Consider the following 19,024-nt stretch of genomic DNA (forward strand, 5'->3'; position numbering starts at 1 on the left):
GGTAGGTTTATTTGAACAGTGAGAGACAGAATAACAACAACAAAAATCCAGAAAAATGCATGTCAAAAATGTTATAAATTGATTTTCATTTTAATGAGGGAAATAAGTATTTGACCCCCTCTCAATCAGAAAGATTTCTGGCTCCCAGGTGTCTTTTATACAGGTAACGAGCTGAGATTAGGAGCACACTCTTAAAGTGTTACCTGTATAAAAGACACCTGTCCACAGAAGCAATCAATCAATCATATTCCGAACTCTCCACCATGGCCAAGACCAAAGAGCTCTCCAAGGATGTCAGGGACAAGATTGTAGACCTAAGCAAGGCTGGAATGGGCTACAAGACCATCGCCAAGCAGCTTGGTGAGAAGGTGACAACAGTTGATGCGATTATTCACAAATGGAAGAAACACAAAATAACTGTCAATCTCCCTCGGCCTGGGGCTCCATGCAAGATCTCCCCTCGTGGAGTTGCAATGATCATGAGAACGGTGAGGAATCAGCCCAGAACTACACGGGAGGATCTTGTCAATGAACTCAAGGCAGCTGGGACCATAGTCACCAAGAAAACAATTGGTAACACACTACGCCGTGAAGGACTGAAATCCTGCAGCGCCCGCAGGGTCCCCCTGCTCAAGAAAGCATATATACATGCCCGTCTGAAGTTTGTCAATGAACATCTGAATGATTCAGAGGAGAACTGGGTGAAAGTGTTTCCACAGCCTTGAAAGGTATCCTCCAAGCTAAGCAGTGATACACTAGAGCACCCTGGGGAGTGGCCAGGGCAGTGGGAGCCATTCTCCATCACAGTGCCGCCACTGCATATGAATCCATCTATCATGAGGAATGAGCTAGCCTAGCCCAGATACTCCTCCTAAAGCATCTGCGATTTACACACCTTTTGCTCTGACAAGGCCACACAGACATATAGATCTTATTTAGTGTATCGCCCGGCCCAAAACAGCATCTTGTCATCTCCCTCTCTGCCTAGTCGTTTTTCTCCTTCCCGCCATGCATTATTCATTAATATGTCACTGTCTGATTTCTCTATTTTGCTGCATCGCAGGGGAAGTGAGATGAATGCACACAGTTTGAGTTGGGACATGAGCTATTCTTCATGTTACAATTTAATTCAATTCATTTCAAACTTAATTGTTCCATTGAGGAAACTCATTGTGCAGCCAGGTGTACATAAAGACACACAAACACAAAAGTTAATTATGAAGTGCTTTGAAAGGCTGGTCATGACACACATCAACACCATCATCCCAGACACCCTAGTCCAGGAGTAGGAAACCCTGGTCCTGGAGTGCCGCAGGCACTTCATGTTTTTTGATCCAACTGACCTAGAAGACCAGGTCTGTTGAATGTAGGCAATCACTGAACTGATCAATTAGCTCAGTTGGTCAGGTGTGGTGCCTAGTTGGAACAAAATCATGCAGTACCTGCGGCACTCCAGGAACAGGGTTGCCTACCCCTGCCCTAGACCCACTCCAATTCGCACACCGGCCCAACAGATCCACAGATGAAGCAATCTCAATTGCACTTCACACTGCCTTCTCCCACCTGGACAAGAAGGGAAATAACTACGTGAGAATGCTGTTCATAGACTTCAGCTCAGCGTTCAACACCATTGTCCCCTCCAAGCTCATCACCAAGCCCCTCCCTCTGCAACTGGATCCTGGACTTCCTGACGGGCCGGCCCCAGGTGGTGAGGGTAGGCAACAACACCTCCGCCACATTGACCCTCAACACGGGAGCCCCTCAGGGGTGTGTGCTTAGTCCCCTCTTGTACCCCCTCTTCACCCACGACTGCGTCGCCACGCGCGACTCCAACACCATCATTGTTTGCTGATGACACGACGGTGGTAGGCCTGATCACCGACGGCGATGAGTCAGGCTACAGGGTGGAGGTCAGACTTAGCAGTGTGGTGCCAGGACAACGACCTCTCCCTCAATGTAAGTAAGACCAAGGAGCTGATCGTGGACTATAGGAGAAAGAGGGGAGAGCACGCCCCATCGACAGGGCTGTTGTGGAGCGGGTTGAGAGCTTAAAGTTCCTTGGCGTCCACATCACTAAGGACGTAACATGGTCCACACACACCTGCACAGTCATGAAGAGGGCACAGCAGCGCCTCTTCCCCTCAGTAGGCTGAAAAGATTTGGCATGGGCCCTCGGATCCTCAAAAAGTTATACAGTTGCACCATCGAGAGCATCTTGACTGGCAGCATCACCGCTTGGTATGCAAATGCACCGCCCTTGACCACAAAGCGCTACAGGGGGTGGTGCGGACAGCCCAGTACATCACTGGGGCCAAACTCTCTGCCATCCAGGACCTCTATATCAGGTAGTGTCAGAGGAAGGGCCGGAAATTGCCAAAGACTCCAGCCACCCAAGCCATAGACTGTTCACTGTTCAGTCCCGTGTTGCTCAGTTGGTAAAGCATGGCGTTTGCAACGCCAGGGTTGTGGGTTTGTTTCCCATGGGGGACCAGTATGAAAAAAAATATGTATGTACTCACTAACTGTAAGTCGCTCTGGATAAGAGCGTCTGCTAAATGACTAGAAAAAATTGTTTTAAACGTCCAGCAAACGATACCGGAGCATCGGCTCTCAGACCAACAGGCAAGCCATAAGATTGCTAAATAGCCAGACTGCTAAATAGTCAATGGCACCCAAACTATCTGCACTGACTCTATCTTGCACTGACCCTATGCAAACTCACTAGACTATGTGCACTGAGCAAAAATATAAACGCAACATGTAAAGTGTTGGTCCCATGTTTCATGAGCTGAAATGGAAGTTCCCAGAAATGTTCCATACACACAAAAAGCTTATTTCGCTAAAATGTTGTGCACAAATTTGTTTACATCCCTTTTGGTGAGCATTTCTCCTTTGCCAAGATAATCCATCCACCTGACAGGTGTGGCGTATCAAAAAGCTGATGAAACAGCATGATCATTACACAGGTGCACCTTGTGCGGGGGACGATAAAAGGCCACTACAATGTGCAGTTTTGTCACACAACACAATACCACAGATGTCTCAAGTTTTGAGGGAGCGTGTAATTGGCATGTTGACTGCAGGAATGTCCACCAGAGCTGTTGCCATAAGTTAATGTTACGTGAATTATTTAACAAACTATTTTAGTGTCTCTGTGCGTCTCCCAAAAGGTTGTAAGTCTTTTGGGATTTAAGTAACGGCCAGAGTCCCGGTCTGCATAGTCAGAGATATTTATTCATTGAGAATTCTGCCATCACAATTTCAGAGTCCATCTTTTATACTCATACGTCATACAAAAAAATCCCTCCCCTCTGTAGGCGGGCTGTAGTTTTCCACTCTAAAACTGCTCTACTGACCATCAGTTCACACACACACACACATATACACACATGCATACACACATACACACACACACACACACACACACACACACACACACACACACACACACACACACACACACACACACACACACACACACACACACACATACCCTACTCCCTGCATTACTCAGTTATTGCCGTTCTCACAATATTCTGCACCATGTTTTCATAACAGTTTCTCCCCTCCCTAAATTGGGAGGCCTCTTTATCTTAGTTTCTCAGTTGTCTTTGTTGTCTGGCCTAACTCTTACTCACATTGCTAAATAGTGGCTCAATGCCATAGCCTTTACTGGTCCTACACTCACACATTTCTAACACATTATACACAGTTTCAGGGTGTAATAATTAGTCATTAATAATTAATCTATCAGTTAACTAGTAGGCGCTTTCTCATTGAAGCCCAGTCATTGCAGTGGGGTTATGTACAGGTACAGCTATGTGTTGTTCTAGCTCTTGGCCATAGAGAGAGGCCCCACACCAACCTGCTCCTTAATAACAAAGTGAGTGAGTGGTTAGATCTCAGGGCTTGAAAACAATGCCAGGAATCTCTGTCAGCATGTTGTCCAAGGAAGCAATGTTCTTTAACTCTATTGACTCGTGACCTTGGCTTGGCCTTCAACACATCACATGTACGCCCCTGTTTGTGTGGGATCGAATCCCAGTCCCTCTGCTATTCTGGTACACGCTCAAGTTTAGATTTTTAGCTGGAGCTCTCTGTCTGTCTCGCTCTCTGTCTCTGACCCTCTCTTTCTCTCTGTATCCCTCCCTCTGTCTGACTATATGCCTTTCTCATTCTGTGCGTTTCAGGACCTGGTGTCTCTCTTTAACTTCCACAACTACGACAACCTGAGGCACTTTGCCAAGAAGCACGATCCTCGCAGGGAGGGAGGCGACCAGAGGGTGAGTACACACATCCCACCCCTCCCCACACACACCTTAACACACACACCCTTCTTCCATTGATACCACACCCTTCCAGAATAACAGAATGTGCCAGATTTGATGATGCTGAGTTGGCTGTATGTAGCTGAGTATAATAGTTACTTATAAGGGTTCCTAAAGAACGATTGTTGTCCTGCACATTTTTAGTTATCTAAATTGCTACACTATAATGTATTGACATTTGGGGCTCTATTTTCAGCTGGCGCTAAGGAGGCACAAGTGTCAAACGAACGTTAGTTTGCAATTTCATCTTGTTAAAACTGCCGTACAGGCATTTTCCAGTCTTAAAGCCAGGTTCGGCGATTTACCTGTCTAACATCAGCTCGCTTGCACTGAGGTGGGAGGGGTGGCAATATTTGAGGTGTGTCCTTAAAAAACAAGTGCAAAAGTGACTTTCATGCAGTGCTAATGGGAAGTTTTAAGACTCACATAAAGCAGGTGTTAATGGTAACTCAGTTGATAATGGCATGAACTTTGAGGGTGGAAGTGTAGCCTATCTAGCTATGGTGCACAGATCCATGGATGGAAGGAGAGATGTGCCTTTTGTGCCAGTGAACCTCGTATTTAGAAACATAAAAAAATGATTGGTTTCCCGCATTTAGTTTAATTTGATTTAAAAACCAAACATAGCCTACCCTCCCCCTTGATTGGAGCTTCGCATAGGTGCGTCTTTATCCTGGCCTTTAGTCAAAAGTAGCCTATGAATAAACAGGTTTTACATTTTCTACTGCTTTGAAATTAAAATGGATTTTTGGGGGGTTTGTATAATTTGATTTACACAACATGCCTACCACGTTGAAGATGCAAAATATTTTTTCTTGTGAAACAAAGAAGAAATAAGAAAAAAAAAATGAAAAATTGAGCGTGCATAACTATTCACCACCCCCCAAAGTCAATACTTTGTAGAGCTACCTTTTGCAGCAATTACAGCTGCAAGTCTCTTGGGGTATGTCTTTATAAGCTTGGCACATCTAGCCACTGGGATGTTTGCCCATTCTTCAAGGCAAAACTGCTCCAGCTCCTTCCAGTTGGATGGGTTCTGCTGGTGTACAGCAATCTTTAAGTCATACCACATATTCTCAATTGGATTGAGGTCTGGGCTTTGACTAGGCCATTCCAAGATATTTAAATGTTTCCCCTTAAACCACTCGAGTGTTGCTTTAGCTGTATGCTTAGGGTCATTGTCCTGCTGGAAAGTGAACCTCTGTCCTAGTCTCAAATATCTGGAAGACTGAAACAGGTTTCCCGCAAGAATTTCCCTGTATTTAGTGCCATCCATCACTCCTTCAATTCTGACCAGTTTCCCAGTCCCTGCCGATGAAAAACATCCCCACAGCATGATGCTGCCACCACCATGCTTCACTGTGGGGATGGTGTTCTCGGGGGGATGAGAGGTGTTGGGTTTGCACCAGACATAGTGTTTTCCTTGATGGCCAAAAAGCTCAATTTGAGTCTCATCTGACCAGTGTACCTTCTTCCATACGTTTGAGGAGTCTCCCACATGCCTTTTGGCGAACACCAAATGTGTTTGCTTAAAAGCAATGGCTTTTTTCTGGCCACTCTTCCGTGAGCTCAGTTCTGTGGAGTGTATGGCTTAAAGTGGTCCTATGGACAGATACTCCAATCTCCACTGTGGAGCTTTGCAGCTCCTTCAGGGTTATCTTTGGTCTCTTTGTTGCCTCTCTGATTAATGCCCTCCTTGCCTGGTCCGTGAGTTTTGGTGGGCGGCCCTCTCTTGGCAGGTTTTTTGTGGTGCCATATTCTTTCAATTTTTCAATAATGGATTTAATGGTGCATCGTGGGATGTTCAAAGTTTCTGATTTTTTTTGTATAACCCAACCGTGGTTTGTACTTCTCCACAACTTTGTCCCTGACCTGTTTGGAGAGCTCCTTGGTCTTCATGGTGCCGCTTGCTTGGTGGTGCCCCTTGCTTAGTGGTGTTGCAGACTCTGGGGCCTTTCAGAACAGGTGTGTATATATATACTGAGATCATGTGACAGATCATGTGACACTTAGATTGCACACAGGAGGACTTTATTTTACTAATTATGTGACTTCTGAAGGTAATTGGTTGCACCAGATCTTATTTAGGGGCTTCATAGCAAAGGGGGTGAATACATATGCCCCGTGTAGCTCAATTGGTAGAGCATGGCGCTTGCAACACCAGGGTTGTGGGTTCGTTTCCCACGGGGGGCCAGTATGAAACAATTTATTCATTCACTAACTGTAAGTTGCTCTGGATAAGAGCGTCTGCTAAAATGTCCATTACATGAACCCCCCCCCTCCCCAAAATCAATTTAAATTACAGGTTGTAATGCAACAAAATAGGAAAAACGCCAAAGGGGATGAATACTTTTACAAGGCACTGTACCTGCATTTAGCTTGTTCAAGTAGGCTATCCAACCCCATTTTCAAAGAACGCCCCTCATCCGATTACCAAAGACACACTCCTACAAGCTATTCAGTCCTCCTATAATGCAATATCAACAGTTGAATTCTTTGGAGAATCTACCTCGCACATAGGCAACGATACAATTAACAAGATCCTAGTATTTTGTAAAGACATGCGAATGTTATGCGTAAAGACATTTTGGCCTACGTGTGTACACAGTGCCATGGAACGAGAGAAGCGATTTATGATATCATGCTTCTGACTCGATCCTACTTAGAAATATTGTTGTTGGTTTAAAAAACAGATGGATTGTTTTTTGTTTAATTTGTTTAAAAAACAAACTTATTAGAAATGTTCACCGTCCATGGGTTTGTGGTGAGAACGTACAAGGCTCGAATGCAATGCAGTTTCGTCTGCTATTTCTGGAGAAGTGCAAATTTGATCTATAAGGTGTTTCCATTATGTTTATAAAACATTACAGTTGCGAGCAGTACAACAGTGGACATTCCCCCTTTCTCTTTATATTGGACCTTTATCCAGATCCTGTGAAAAGTTTGTATGCGTAAAACTCTCCCATAGTCTGTTGACTTGTCTGTGTTATACGCCCACGGGGAGCAATTATGGTGCCTGTAACTGTATTAAGACATAGCCTATTTAAAACATGTTTTTGTTTATTTTTTATAATAATTTGATTATAATTATACACTGTCTTTTTAGGCCTTATCAATGGCCTAGTACATGTTATCTTGCTTATTCACTATGCTTGGCATGTCCATGTCCAGACTGCAATTTACTCTAGGCCTAGCCCCTATATCAGTGCGAATGCTATAACCAATGTTTAACATTGTATATCCATATTGAAGCAATGCAATTGGAACAATGTAGACTGCTAACATGAGCAACATATTTAGCAAATATGGGGCAGGCTATTTAACAAACTAGGCTAGTTGATGACAACACAATACATAAAAGACCGTAAATACACAACTTGAAGCAACCACATATTTAGCCATGGAGCACGATATGATTGGCCAGTGAGGGGCCAAGCCTTGACTCACCCACAACTTGTTCATTCATCAAAACCCAGCTCTTTCACACCACCGCCAGCTACGGCGCCCATAATTCTGGTTGTAAAAATAGCAAAAATATTTCTGACACCCCCCCAAAACCTACAGTATAACACTACCGCCAGAGCTAAGATTTACCATTGCGTTAGGGGTCTATTTTAACAAAACTATCATTCTTTTTGTGTTTGTTTGATAATTCTATATATTTTTTGGAATTGACTGGTTTGCCGTTTTGGAGGGCATTGTCATTTAATTTAGTTTAATTTCAAGTTTTTCAGCAAGCTTTGGCATGCTTCGTAATAAAAAAATCTCAAGTTACAATACATTTTGAATGATCCTTTCCTGTTGGTCTAAAATTGTTTTTAATCATTGTGTTTAGAGGCAAGTGGCATCTCTGTCAGAGTAAACCAGACACACCACACCACACACTAAACAGTCATAGACAAAACATAGAAAGACCTACACATAGTCCATTTCATATATACACAGAATAATAACTTACCAACTACACATAGATAGTCAGTCACAGTCACACACGCATCACACACCCTTGCACACCTAGTTTAGCTACCCTAGTGGCATGTGCAGGCAGACCCAGACTAATCTGTTATCCCGTGTTGCTTGAAACAGCATATTACCTTTGGACCCTTGGATTACGAGAGCCTTCAGCAAGAGCTAGCTCTCAAAGACTCTCTGTGGAAAAAGGTGGTGCCCACCGAGTGCCACGAGGACAGCTCCACCACTGTAGTCTATAGGATGGAGAGTGTCGGCGGGCGCAACTAGGATCGCCTCTCTCCTCCCTACCTCCTTAACTCCCTCCTCCTCTCCCCTTTCTATGCCCATACAGTATATGACTTCATATATTTATATAAATTAGCAAGATGATTATTTATTTCTGAATTTTGTTTTTGTTTGGCAGATTGTAAAACATAATGTAACGTCACATTATGTACTGATGATGAATGATCATTGATCCTATCTGAGTTACTGTACAATCTTAGAAAAAACATTGTCATCTACAACCTAAAAGAGTTCTTTGACTGTCCCCATAGAAGAACCCTTTGAAGGACCCGTTTTGGTTCCAGGTAGAACCCTTTCCACAGAGGGTTCTACATGGAACCTAAAATGGTTTTACCTGGAACCAAAAAGGTTTCTACATGGAACCAAAAAGGGTTCTCCTATGGGTACAGCTGAAGAACCCTTTTGGAACCCTTTTTTCTAAGAGTGTACCTTTTTTTCCTGTGTGTCCTTCTTGTTTGTTGTTGGGGGTCCTGCGGAGCTGAGGAAAGCCCTTTCGGCTGCCTGTCTAAATTGTCGGACTTAACGGGCCTGAGGGGATTGCCTGGCTCAGACTGAGGCTTTGGGGGTAAACTAGATTCATCATTGCATGTGTGCCTCAATATTCTACATACTGACAAGTTTGAAGTCCTGAATCTGTCAACAATGCCAGTGTGGGTATTGGGCACAATGTAATGTGTTAACCAAAGCGAGGGAGGTTTTCTCAAACCAAAGCCAAGTGAGGATGTGGGGGGTTGTGATGTGAAGTGATTTGACACATAGAAATGTAATGTTTCTCATTTATACGTCTATGCGTTGACAGGCTTTTAGAAGAGCAAACTATGAGATTATAACAAAAAGGCTCTTATCAGGCGTGACACGGAGACTATATCAGTTGGACCATTCTAACTCGCATACCAGTCCTTTACCTGTCACATACCAGCAACCTTGTCAGTGGTAGCATCTCACATGAGCTGATTCTCAACTGCTGTTGGGTGGAGCGAAGCTTTTCATCAAGGTCATGAAAGGTCATACAGTCCCCTGTAGCTCAGTTGGTAGAGCATGGCTCTTGCAACACCAGGGTTGTGGGTTCGTTTCCCACGGGGGGCCAGTATGAAAATGTATGCGCTCACTAACTGTAAGTCGCTCTGGATAAGAGCGTCTGCTAAATGACTAAAATGTAAATGTAAATGTCATGATTTCTATCCCCACTTCTGTGTGTGTGTGTGCGCACATTTGGTGTATTCGAGTGGTCCATGCACGTCTGTGTACAGTATTGATCTGAGCTGTGATGCAGGCTGAGGGGACATTGACCCTGGCTGTGACAGACAGACAGACGCCACACAAACCTTTAGTTTTTATGACATAGCCAGTAGAATTCCGCTGGATCTGTTCCATAGGCAGTTACAGTATGTTTATGTCAGATGGCATATCATGGTTATAAAGGTCATACATATATTAATTGTACAATATACCGTACATGAGGTCACAAGTCTGTATACCATTGAGATAGTGTTACCACACATTGTTACCAATTCTTTGTCATCCACATTATTAGTGAATTTCACTCAGCTGCTCTTAAAGTCAAAGGGTAAACCAGTTCTCTTATTTATAGCTTAAGAATGCATCATATTTATTTCCATATGTACTGCATAGACTGTGCCATAGACTGTATTGTTTGCCTGACACGCTGTGTGTGCACGTTTGTGTGTTGGGGGGATTCGGGATTGTTGTCTTGCAGGAAGCTTGGCTACACTTAACAGCAGCTCAGAATGGCTAGGGAATCTAATTATTTCAGAAACGTTCCATTTTGTCTCCTAAAACGTCATCAGGCCACATCAAATGTATGTCAGCCAAGGCCTTTGGTGCTCTACTTTTGGGGCTGTTGTTTTTCTCTCAATGTTTTTATCCAATCATGCTTGAAACTGAACTGTTGAATGGCTATCAGCTGTAGTAGCCCTGTGTTACCTATGACTTTGTAATGAATGTGCTTTTCCTCTCGTGGGTCCATATCAGTCTATGCGTGGGTCCCATACCAGGGTTGTGGTCAATTTGAATTGAAGTAAATTAAGGAAGTGATTAGAATTGAAATGGAAACTTTGAAAGAAAGCTTCTCTGTTTCATTTTGTTGACAAGTAATTGAACATAGATGCCTTTTTTCAATTATTGAATTGGAATTTGTTAATTTAATTGGAATTCCTGAATTGACTGACCCCACCCTGTCACATATACTTTTATTTCGCTGTTAGCTTCTTTTAGCATCAGCTGTTACAAATATATATTTTATGTTGTTTTGTCATGTCTGAATGCTTGGACTTCAGTTGAAGTCTAGAACTACTATTTCGCTGAGGATGTTTTTAAGTGTAGGCCTATGAGATGTTGCCAGTTAATGTGCGGCGCAAAGCTTTCACAAGCCTCTGTCACTGTGGAGGGAAGCTAGCTGCAGCTAGCCTAGCAGCTAACGTTAACCTGCTTGCTAGGCTTGGGCGGTATACCGTATACCGGGGTATTTGTCCCCAGTCACATGGTGTTTGTTTACAAGCACACAATGATGAGAGACAGGAGCCTTGTGAGTCACTCACTGTTGTGTAGCACGCGCCAGGTGATCTAGTTACAGTATGGAATTCACAACTAAATGTTTGCCAGCTAGATATCTTACAACTATTAAGTTAACTGTCAAAAATGTGCTAAATGTTCTGCAGTTGGGCATTTGGTTTGCTAATTTAGTAGCTAGTTTCTAGCTAAGTGGTTATGTTCTTGCAAAATCAAACTTCTCTTGGTAACAGCAGATAATCCCCTCCTGGATCAAGAGCCTTGCTGTCTAATATTTGTTTTGTGCATGCAGAAAACTGTGAGTAGAATTTATGAGTTACTTGTATAACTTTATGAGCTGGGACGTCTGTCCTGCAAATAGTTTGTCAGAGACTGTATCAAATGTTCGCAATGTGCTTGTTAGCATTTAGCTAGCATTCGCTATGGAATGTTAAATGTACTTGTTAACATTGCTAACTTTCGGATTACAGAGGCTCAGTGGGGTTTGAAAACAGCGCCAGTATTACCACATATCCTGGGGTGTCACAAGGTCGGTATGAAGGTATGACAATTTGGATACCGCCCAAGCCTACTTGCTTGGTAATGCTAATTGACCAAATCATCTCGTGTTTTTTACGGAAACACGTTTGAGTGGGTTTTTTACTGTCTGGCCCATGTTGACACAGTATGGAGAATGCATAGGCTGCAAACCAGCATGACCATCACACCTCAACTATTTACAAGTTTCACTCACTACTGCAGTTTGGAGTTAGGTTGATGTTAGAGGCTACTGGAGGAAGTTATGGTGCTTACTTGAACTCTTTAAGGGAATATGAACCTTTCTACTCTCCTGCAAATTGTGACTAATAACCCCAATCAAATTCTACGAGATGGGTTTTTAAATGCAGTACCGTATTTTCATTGAAATGGCAGATTTTTATGATTTCACACAAACATGTATGTAATGCTTCCCATAAAAAAATTATTTTACTATTTCGTTCTTCTTTTTTGTTTCAAATGGTCCCTCTGGCATACATATTTTTGAATGATTTAATAAATGTGTTTGAATCCCACTTCCTTGATATTTTAAAGTTCATTTTAGTCCTCCTTGCGTGTTTTGTTCCATATCTGTGCCTTGGAGAAAACAACTATAGCCCTCCAAGTCTAATATGCTATACACACCAGCAGCCTACAGTGTTACCTTATTGAGAATGTATATCATTGCATTTAACATTCAAACTTCTCTTGAACTCTTCAGATCTTAACCGGATCAAACTGGAATGTTGATATATTACTCAAACTGGTTTTGGTGTCTTGGACACAAAATGATGTTTTCTCCTCATAGTAAAGACACTGCTTCATGGTTTGGATGAAAAACACTGGGTATTTGTTTTGTAGAACTTTGTGTTTTTTGGGGGGGAAAGCAATACTTAGCTCTACTGCTATCCGTGTAGAGGCCTGCTAGAATTGTATTTCAATGACAGGTGAAGTGCTTGTGTCACGATCGTCTAAGGAGGAGGACCAATGCGCAGCGTTGAAGGTGAACATATTTATTACGAGAATGATCACACGATCAAAACAACAGACGAAAACGTGATGTCTACGGTTGAACACAAACCAAATAAGAACAAGAAACCACAAACACAAAGTGAAAGACAGACAGTTAAATATGGCTCCCAATCAGAGACAACCAGCTGACACTCGTTGCCTCTGATTGGGAGTCACTCAGGCCAACATAGAAATACAAACATAGAATTACACACCCTGGCTCAACATAACAGTGTCCCCAGAGCCAGGGCGTGACAGTACCCCCCCCTAAAGGCGCGGACTCCGACCGCGCCAACTAAATACCACAGGGGAGGGACCGGGTGGGCACTCCGCCTTGGCGGCGGATCCGGCTCCGGGCCTGATCCCCACTCCCTCTCCAACCCCCCAAAGTACCCCTGGTCCGGTCTGGCCCCGCTGGCCGGAGCTGGACTGCACACTGATGGAGCGGATTGCTCTAGCTCCGGCATAACGCATCTGACCGGTGCCGGACCAGGCACCAGTGGAACAGGCACGGGCCGTGCCGGACCGACGACGCACACCACTGGCTTGGTGTGGGGAACAGGCACGGGCCGTGCTGGACTGACGACGCACACCACTGGCTTGGTGTGGGGAGCAGGAGCGGGCCGGACAGGGCTGACGAAACGCACCACTGACTTGGTGCGGGGAGCAGGCCGGGCCGAGCTGGCGACACGCACCGTAGACTTGGTGCGGGGAGCAGGAACGGGCCGAGCCGGGCTGACGAAACGCACCACAGACTTGGTGCGGGGAGCAGGAATGGGCCGGACTGGGCTGGCGACGCGCACCACAGACTTGGTGCGGAGAGCAGGAACGGGCCGGACAGGGCTGACGAAACGCACCACAGACTTGGTGCGGGGAGCAGGAATGGGCCGAGCCGGGCTGACGAAACGCACCACAGACTTGGTGCGGGGAGCAGGAATGGGCCGGACTGGGCTGGCGACGCGCACCACAGACTTGGTGCGGAGAGCAGGAACGGGCCGGACAGGGCTGACGAAACGCACCACAGACTTGGTGCGGGGAGCAGGAACAGACCGGACCGTACTGGGGACACACACCACTGGCCCTACACCGGGATCTGGAACGGGCCGGTCCGGACTGGTAACACACCCCAGTACCTCTCGCCGTGCCTCTCCACCTTCCATCCCCTCTTCGACCAGTGGCCCCCGTAACCTGGCGGCCTCCTCTGCCAACCCGCTGGACCGCTCTATCGCGGCCTCCTGCTGCCCCGACGTCGTGAGCCCCCCCCTAAAAAAATTCTGGGGGTCTCTCCTCCCCGTGGGCCAGGCCTCTATCGTTCTCGCCCAACTCTCGCTCCTCTGTCTCCAACTCCCGCTATTCAGCTCCTCAATGGGCTTGACCCAGTCGAAGCTCTTCCTCAACTGTTCCCAAGTCCACCCTCTCTGCTCCTCATTAGGCTTGACCCAGTCGAGGTTGCCACGGAGATCTGCTAGCGATGGCTCCTGGACACGCTGCTTGGTCCGGTTTTGGTGGTTTCTTCTGTCACGATCGTCTAAGGAGGAGGACCAATGCGCAGCGTTGAAGGTGAACATATTTATTACGAGAATGATCACACGATCAAAACAACAGACGAAAACGTGATGTCTACGGTTGAACACAAACCAAATAAGAACAAGAAACCACAAACACAAAGTGAAAGACAGACAGTTAAATATGGCTCCCAATCAGAGACAACCAGCTGACACTCGTTGCCTCTAATTGGGAGTCACTCAGGCCAACATAGAAATACAAACATAGAATTACACACCCTGGCTCAACATAACAGTGTCCCCAGAGCCAGGGCGTGACAGCTTGTTGAAATCATGCTGCCTTGCTGCCCATCCAATAAAGTACTATTACCAACAAATACCTGTTTGTCTGCAGCCATATCTGTTATTAACCTGTTCAACTCTGACATCCTCTGGTGGCATTTTCTAAACAACGCATAATATTGTATACTACCCTCAAAGTACATTTCGGTTACAAAAAAGTCCTTACAGAAACATGCTTAGTACTGTTAGAAAGGTAAGAACTGTGGGATTCTGATAAGCGTCAGAAGCAATGTGACTATTACAGAGCCCGAGATACGGGGGAGGTCCCAATTGTCAGTTGTTGGGGAATAAGAGATTTGAAAGTCTAGGTTTGACATAAAATATGTCACTAATTACTTGCTCTAAACATGCACACATTTCCATAGGAACACAGACATTTTGAAAGCGCGGGGCTTGTGCAACGTTTTTCATTTCACAAGAATGATATATACATGAGGAGAAAGCTGAAGTCTCTACCTATCCATTGATGTAAATATATCCCCTGTCTGATTACCAGTTTGTCCACTAGATAGCAGTAGGAGATCACATTAGGTCTCTTGGCCACTTGAAACCAGTTGCATCTGGGTGGTGAGGGTAGGCAACAATCTCCAACCGGATCCTGGACTTCCAGACGGGCCGCCCACAGGTGGTGAGGGTAGGCAACATCATATCCGCCACGGTGATCCTCAACACGGGACCCCTCAGGGGTTCCTGCTTAGTCCCTTCCTGTACTCCCTGTTCACCCGCGACTCCAACACCATCATTAAGTTTGCCAATGACACGACGGTGGTAGGGCCTGATCACCGATGACGATGAGACAGCCTATATGGAGGAAGTCAGAGACCTGGCAATGTGGTGCCAGAACAACAACCTCTCCCTCAATGTCAGCAAGACAAAGGAGCTGATCGTGGACTACAGGAAATGGAGAGCCTCGCACCCCCCCGTTCACATCGACGGGGCTATAGTGGAGCGGGTCGAGTGCTTCCAAGTTCCTTGGTGTCCACATCACCTCGGTGTCCACATCACAGTCGTGAAGAGGACATGACAATGCCTCCTCCCCCCTCAGGAGGCTGAAAAGATTTGGCATGGGTCTCAGATCATCAAAAAGTTATACAGCTGCACCATTGAGAGCATCTTGACTGGCTGCATCACCGCTTGGTATGGCAACTGCTTGGCATCCGATCGCAAGGCGCTACAGACGATAGTGTGTGCAGCCCAGTACATCACTGAGGCCAAGCTCCTTGCCATCCAGGACCTCTATACCAGGCAGTGTCAGAGGAAGGCCCTTAACATTTGATTCGATTTTATTTGAGTCACTGTGCCAAAATGGCTGAATGGGTTTTCAAGCTTTCAGTTTATCAAGTTTTTGTTTTGGTGGCTGTGGTTCCGGATTTTTCTGTGGCTATTGTAAGCGATTTCTGTGCAAGTGCAGGATATTTTTTTACGTAGCTGCTGCCCACTCTGCCTAGGTAGCTTCGGCTCGATTTCATGCTCTTTTCTTCAGGAGGTGTGTTTAGGCTATATGCAGCTATCATGTTGTACATAGACATGATCGACATGTTCGTATAAACTTTGTCTGTTGTAATAGTATATTTAGGAAAGTATATAAAACACAGGGAAGACACAACAGGCAGTCAAAATCTGGATTATTTTCTCATTATCATTGTAAAAATTGGCTAGTTCTTTTTTCAGCAACTCTCACTACGATATGGCACCATAACTATGAAGATTATCACTCGCCCATAGTCAGACTGGTTATCGGTCCAGATACACATGCTCGGGCTATCTAGAACATTTGGCTGCCCAGAGGTGGAACCACTAGGTAGCCTACTCGTGTGGTACTTTCATGATCATTGAGAAGCTAAATAGCAGTTAGTAGGGCCTGTGTGTGGTTAAAACGCAGATCGTTTTTTGCCTCAATGCAAAACTCAGAAGTGGGGAGTTACGTTCTTTTTTCAGGAGCTCTGGCTAGTGGCTACGATATGGCAGCAACTATAAAGATTAGCCTATATCATCACACAAAACGCTGATGGTTTTTGCAATGTGTAGTGTCCTGCTTGTGCAACTGCAATATATGTTACAACAGACAGAGAAGGTTGTATAGCCTTCAATAAATATTTTAGGAATATTAGTTCAAATTTTTATTTCAGCTGTTCAGAAATATGAGTCAGAGATCATGGTTCAGAAGAGGGTGAGTAGAGAGAAATGTAAAGGGAGGGGGGAGTGTTAGCAGCAGCTACGTAGTGTGCGTAAAATAACACATGCACTGAACGTGATCCGGATCCTTAGCTTTGAGAAAGAGGTTTCTGGAGGGGCGAGGGCGAAAACTCAGTATTCGCAGCCACAGCCTTTTTTGAAATAAGACACAGACAGTTGAAGAAACTTCAAACTTCTTTTCCTATTCACTTTTCCTATTGTAAACATGTGAAATAGATCAACAGTGCATGTGGAGGAGGCATACAAGGTAATGTGGATGGAGAAGGAAATGCATTGCTTTACAATGACCATCAGGATGTACCCTTTCCTTGCATACTAAATGTATGCACTTGGTGACTTGACCTACATTGCAAACTCTACGAATATGACCATGACACATGATTTTTGGCCTTTATGGGGGTAGGTGGTGAGGGCGGGAGATTCTTATGACATTGCCAGCAGTCCCCAAATTTGCCGGACTCTGTACCAGGTCCAAAACAACCGCTCAGAGTTTAACAGGTTTTAACTCAAATGAACTCAACTGAAACTAAGTTGTTCAGCCCTTTTAGTTTCTTGGCTAACAGAAGATTTTGTGATGGTACTTTATGTTACGATATTGTTTGCACTGCTATTCACCTGGTATTCATTTACTAGGACTTTATGTGGTATCAATAGGTACTTTCTGGTACTTACTTTCAACACAATTGGTAACTACGTATCTGGTTGGTACTAAAACAGTAGCTAGCAGTTTTAATAAATCCTAAACAATCTGTAACAATCAATAATTTAAAGTAAACTTGTTCGTTATTATTATGTAATTACCATTTTACCATATCATTTACCTGGTCATTTCTGTGCCATAAAAACGTTTGAAAGTGCTACTGTTTCTGTGACTAGGTTTGACTCTTCAGGTCACAGTTCAACCTGAGCAGGTAACGGAGAGGTGAGGGGGTGAGTGATTTTGGAGGGGTCTTGTGTGGTATGCAGTGTACCCTTTCACCCCTGAGATCAGAGTAAATGGAACTAATCAGAAGAGACCCCCAGAATGCATTGTGATTGACCTGTTTGAGCTTGGTCTGTATGCTTGTGCTCCGGTCTTGCAGCATTGTTTTAAAACCTGTTTTTATTTGGTGAGTTGAGTAAAGTCAAGTGTGCTTGCTTTGTTGGCAACTGTGTTCCTTGCTGTATGATGTATGTCTGTATAGTATGGTTGTTGTATTGTATTTATGTTGTAGCCATTCTTTTTCAGCCTCTCAAGGAACCACCCAGCACACTCATAACAAACTTTCACCGAAAAGTCACTGATTTGGCTTAAATGGGATAAGGGGGTAATAACTGTCCAAGTAGTTTTAAGTTATTTAGCAATACGTCAAAATTAGCCTCTTTTTGGACAGTTCTGTATTAATATAATAAATTGTATACACTTTTGAATACATTTTAGACATTTTTGTATGGGACTGTGCTGGACTACCCTTGACATGCTGTGTTTGCTTGTTATGTTGCAGTGTGATCTCACCTACTTGACCGTGTCTATGCAGGGCTGGGCTGACATATAGGCCAGATTTGGATTTAAACACACAGTACAATACCCGTGTGGGAGAGACATAGTCACTGCCATAGAAATATAATTAGAGTGATTATATTTCTATGGCGGTAGCAATGTTGGTCACATGCCAATGCCCACTGGGTACACACCGGTTGAATCAACGTTGTTTCCATGTCATTTCAATGAAATTACGTTGAACCAACGTGGAATAGACATTGAATTGATGTCTGTGCCCAGTGGGTGGTGTTATAATTCCCCTATTGGCACAATTCTAAGAGAGGGCTTGTTTAAGCGACTCTTGTCTGTGTCTGGCCTCTTATTGGTCAAAACCATTTCTGTCCGAAACAACTCCCTGACCTCGTATGAACAAAGTATTTCAGATATTCTCAGCCCCACATTGGGTGTGTTTACATGTGTTTTTATCCAAACTAGCCTACATAGCCCATGTTTGTTGATGACTGTGGGTTGAAAAATGTTGCACTGCTCTCAGGCTGTACCACACCATGTGAACTCTCGCTGTCTTTGAGAAGCAGTCACTACCTCTCTCTGTCTCTCTCCTCTGCCTCTGTGCTACTTGCTTTTAAGTCTTTTTTTCGGATGGGGATTGGGGGTGAGGATTCAGGAGAAAAAAGACAGGCAGTGGGTGCTTTATCCACAGCAAAAACCTCAGTGCTGTTTCATCCAGACGGTTTGATCCAAATCTGACTGGTGTTTTATGCAACATCCCCTCGTCTCGCACAAACATGTCTCTAGACGTGAAGATGTGAGAACACCACTGTGTTAATTTGATCACAGATGTGGAGAGATTATTTAAA

General features: G+C 44.5%; 1 protein-coding gene across 1 annotated transcript in view; it reads left to right on the forward strand.

Moving 5' to 3' along the window:
- The window catches only part of glsb (glutaminase b), a 43,099-nt gene that overhangs the window by 18,252 nt on the left and 5,823 nt on the right, over positions 1-19,024 (forward strand). Inside the window, exon 5 of the mRNA XM_084161199.1 lies at positions 4,191-4,283. Coding sequence (XP_084017325.1) covers positions 4,191-4,283 — 93 coding nt within the window. The remainder of the gene's footprint in view (positions 1-4,190; positions 4,284-19,024) is intronic.

The sequence above is a fragment of the Coregonus lavaretus genome (assembly GCF_964263955.1).
Source record: "Coregonus lavaretus genome assembly, chromosome: 5".
NCBI lineage: Eukaryota > Metazoa > Chordata > Actinopteri > Salmoniformes > Salmonidae > Coregonus > Coregonus lavaretus.